The sequence below is a fragment of the Austrofundulus limnaeus genome, unplaced genomic scaffold (genome assembly GCF_001266775.1).
Source record: "Austrofundulus limnaeus strain Quisiro unplaced genomic scaffold, Austrofundulus_limnaeus-1.0 Scaffold945, whole genome shotgun sequence".
Classification (NCBI taxonomy): Eukaryota; Metazoa; Chordata; class Actinopteri; order Cyprinodontiformes; family Rivulidae; genus Austrofundulus; species Austrofundulus limnaeus.
In genome coordinates this window covers 43,162-46,965 of record NW_013953347.1, presented here as the reverse complement: position 1 = coordinate 46,965, position 3,804 = coordinate 43,162, and the positions used below count along the sequence as shown (strand labels likewise).

At 43.1% G+C, this 3,804-nt stretch overlaps 1 protein-coding gene across 1 annotated transcript in view; it reads left to right on the top strand.

Annotated features, from left to right (window-relative positions):
* Window positions 1-3,804, top strand: part of arfgap2 (ADP-ribosylation factor GTPase activating protein 2) — a gene marked incomplete at its 5' end in the record, with an annotated part of 13,525 nt that overhangs the window by 3,730 nt on the left and 5,991 nt on the right. The window contains 5 exon segments of the mRNA XM_014029722.1: window positions 391-447; window positions 2,424-2,476; window positions 2,931-3,067; window positions 3,158-3,289; window positions 3,375-3,503. Of these exon segments, the coding sequence (XP_013885176.1) occupies window positions 391-447; window positions 2,424-2,476; window positions 2,931-3,067; window positions 3,158-3,289; window positions 3,375-3,503 (508 nt within the window).

Sequence of the window (3,804 nt, the reverse complement as noted above, 5' to 3'; positions counted from 1 at the left end):
ACAGTATATATATCTGTCTTACAGTATATGTATCTGTCTTACAGTATATATATCTGTCTTACAGTATATATATCTGTCTTACAGTATATGTATCTGTCTTACAGTATATATATCTGTCTTACAGTATATATATCTGTCTTACAGTATATGTATCTGTCTTACAGTATATATATCTGTCTTACAGTATATACAGTATCTGTCTTACAGTATATGTATCTGTCTTACAGTATATATATCTGTCTTACAGTATATACAGTATCTGTCTTACAGTATATATATCTGTCTTACAGCATATATATCTGTTATCACATACACTCTTTATTATGAGTAGATGGCAGCAGCTGGTGTCAGGAGGTTGTGATTCTGTTGGTCTTGTCTTGTTCTCTGTAGAGTYTGAAGAAGGGCCGAGCATCGATGGTCTGAGCACGTCACCTAAAGGCTCCATCGGTGAGTAAATCAGCTCCTGYTAGACACAAGCTGTCATCTGCACTTTATTTTCTGACCATCGTATGAGTTTATGTTCACCTCATGTGTCCATGTAGCTCATCTTCCACACTCTGTTCATCATTAGTTTGAATTAAAGCAGGTGACAAGCAGCAGGTAACTGTGCTGACATGTTGTCCTCATGTTGAACCTGTCGTCCTGTCCTGTAGAGGACTCCATGCGCTTGTCTCCTCAGGATGGACGCACACCTGCAGGTGAAATAGCTGTTGGCTGCAGAGTTCAGCTGCATGACTGACGTCTCCTCAGCTGCCTCCCGTCTTCACTGCTCTGCTTCTCACAGACTAAAAAYATCCGTGCGAGGAGGGGCTGTAATGGTCTTATTTATGCTGCTCCACAAAATGCTCGTGGCAAAAAAAGCTGTCTTTTCTCAGTCCCAATCAGAGCACAGCACTGTGAAAAAGACCATGTGTGAAGTAGGGCTGTCGTCATACACTAATCTCATGATACGATATTCAATATTCTGTTCACAATACGATATATAACGATATTCAGCRAACGGTACGATTCAATACGATTCAATTTTCTGAAGGATTTTAGAGAGACAGAGTGATTGTGGTGACACTTTGTGACTGATCCATAGACTTGGATTGAATTAAATGAACTGAAAACTGATTAAAATCACCAACTACACAATACCTGTCTCTGATTGGACAGAGTCTACAGCTGGGACAAATTAATCAAAGATGCAGTGAGTTTCCTTTAATTGAAACAGTACAAACTGTAGCTTACAAACCTAAATAATATTTAGTCCCATCAGGTAACTTTGGCCAATAAAGAGCAAATGTTCCCAGATCTTCAGGATTTGTTGTTTATGATGAGAGGAATTAACAGTTAAAGACTTGGAGGTAAATTATTTTGTTCCTGTTACAGAGGAGGAACAGATTATTTTAAACAGCTGAAATATTTGGTTCTTCTATCAGCAAGAAAACAATAATAAATCCACACAATGTGTTGGAAGACAGTGTTTGGTGTCTGACTGATAAACAGTGAGGCTAAAAACAACATGAGGAAAGGTGGAAAAGGACTGATTCTCTGTGATAAAAAAGACCAGGTTTATTTATTTATTTATTTATTTATTTTAGAGTTTTTTTAACAGCAGCTGATGATTAAACTGAAAGCTACTTTGACAAGATTATGTGAGTCCTTTTACCGAGACATTCATCAGAAGTGCTGTGAAAATGATCAGATCAGCCTCTCTTGCTGTGCACAACACCCMCTAAGCTCGAGGCGCTAAGACGCACACCTGTCTGGTCTTCTGTAAAGAGCGCCCCGGATGAGACACTTAATTTATCTTAAAATCCAGACATTCTGACAAATCAGTAACTGTTTGTAACCTTACCTCAGCTTAGAAGGCAGAGGGTGTCGGTCTTTTCTGCTCAGATTCAGCTATCGGAGCATGATGCTAATGTTTACTTACAATGCTAATGCTACCCTTACGCTCTGGCTCCTTAGGAGTAGAGGAGCCCAATGGCTGGCTCACTGCTGCCAACTAGTGGTGAGAGGCTGAACTACAACATAAAAATTAACCATTGGCAGGAAATCTGACATTTTAAACCTTGATTAAAAATTGATACAGGGCTTTAGAAGATCGATACAGTATCAGGAAATGAAATATCGATATATGTCGGTGTATCAATATTTTCCCTACAGCCCTAGTGTGAAGCTGCAGCTCATCAGGGCTGAGCTGATGAACATCCTGCAGCTTCAGACAGATCAGCAGGCTGCTGCCTTCCTTCACATGTTGGTTTCACTWAGAACAAAGCCTGTGAGGTGACACCTCCAGAGCTTCTTGGCTGTTTCAGAATTAACCTTTAAAACAATTAAAGCTTTTTGCAGTAATAAATGTGACTGTTTAAAGAGCTAATGTGTTTAACTCAACATCATCCTTAAAGCTTCTTGTTTTTMCTCTTGTGTTGCAGAGGTAAAGTCTTCCATCATTGGGAAAAAGAAGCCCATGGCTGCCAAGAAAGGGGTGAGTTCACTGACTGTTTTYATCAGCTGCTGATTGAAACATGTCTGCAGGTGAAACACTAACAGCCTTTTAAGGCTCCCACAGACTCAGGCACACGTTGACCGTGAAAGTTTGTCACTTCATACTGGAGCGAAGTGACCGCCTGACAAGTTCTTTAATTTCTCACAATTTCAGTCAAGATGTCAGGATGAGGAGGAAGAGATAGTTTGATTCCAGCTGTCAGGGCTGGAGCTCCTCTGATTGGACCATGAGCTCCCTGCTGCTGGGTCAGAGCTCTTAGCTACAGATATGAATTTAGCTCAGAGTCTGTGGGGTTTATATGTTTTAAAGAGATCTGGGTCAGCAGTTCTTCTGAAGGACTCTGGGTTTGTCTCAGTTCTTGTCCCTGAACATCTGTTAGTGAAGAACCGAGGAGTCCCTCTGAATACTTGACTCGTGTTTCACCTTCATGCAGCTCGGTGCAAAGAAAGGTCTGGGTGCTCAGAAGGTGAGCAGTAAAAGTTTCTCTGAGGTGGAGAAGCAGGCGCAGGTGGCCGAGAAGCTACGAGAGGAGCAGGCAGCCGAGGCTAAGAAGCAAGCCGAGGAGTCCATGTAAGACATCTGTATATTCAGTATATTTTCCAGAGGTCTGGTCCTGGAGCCTCTGTGTGGTTCAGACTGCAGTAACTGCTCTCCTTACAGCGTGGCCTCCATGCGTTTGGCCTACAAGGAGCTGGAGATCGACAGGAAGCTGGAGGAGAAGAAGCTGCAGAACCTGGAGGGCAAGAAGAGAGAGCAGGCTGAGAGGCTGGGCATGGGCTTCGGCAACAGGAGGTAACGTGACCTGGGCTGACCCCTGCTTGACCCCCTGCTTCCTGTCTGCAGGTGAGCCTCACAGGTGTGTCTGCTCCTGTTTCAGTGCCGTGTCTCACTCCGTGATGTCAGAGATGCAGGTGATCGAGCAGGAAACACCGGTGGGAGCCAAGTCCTCGTCCCGCTCCAAACTGGACATGTTCGATGAGCCCGGCTTCACCTCTGGACCCCCAAAGTGAGCAGAACCACACACCTGTAGACCCCAACATGTCTACCTGTTTGTTGGTGCACCTGAACAAAGTGAAGACCTCCTGCTCTAATCTTGTCAAAGGCACAGTTTGATCTTRGTTTAAATCTTATTTAACTAACAGGAGGTTTTCTCTTCACACTGGTGATGTTCTTCAGCAGCTCCTCTGACTTCTGGGGTCCCCCAGGGGTCCCCAGAAGAACGACTTCTTGAAATAAGAAAAAATTGAGTCAAATCAAGTATTTCAAGAATCTTACCAAGTAAAATGTTCTTACTCCACTGACAGAAA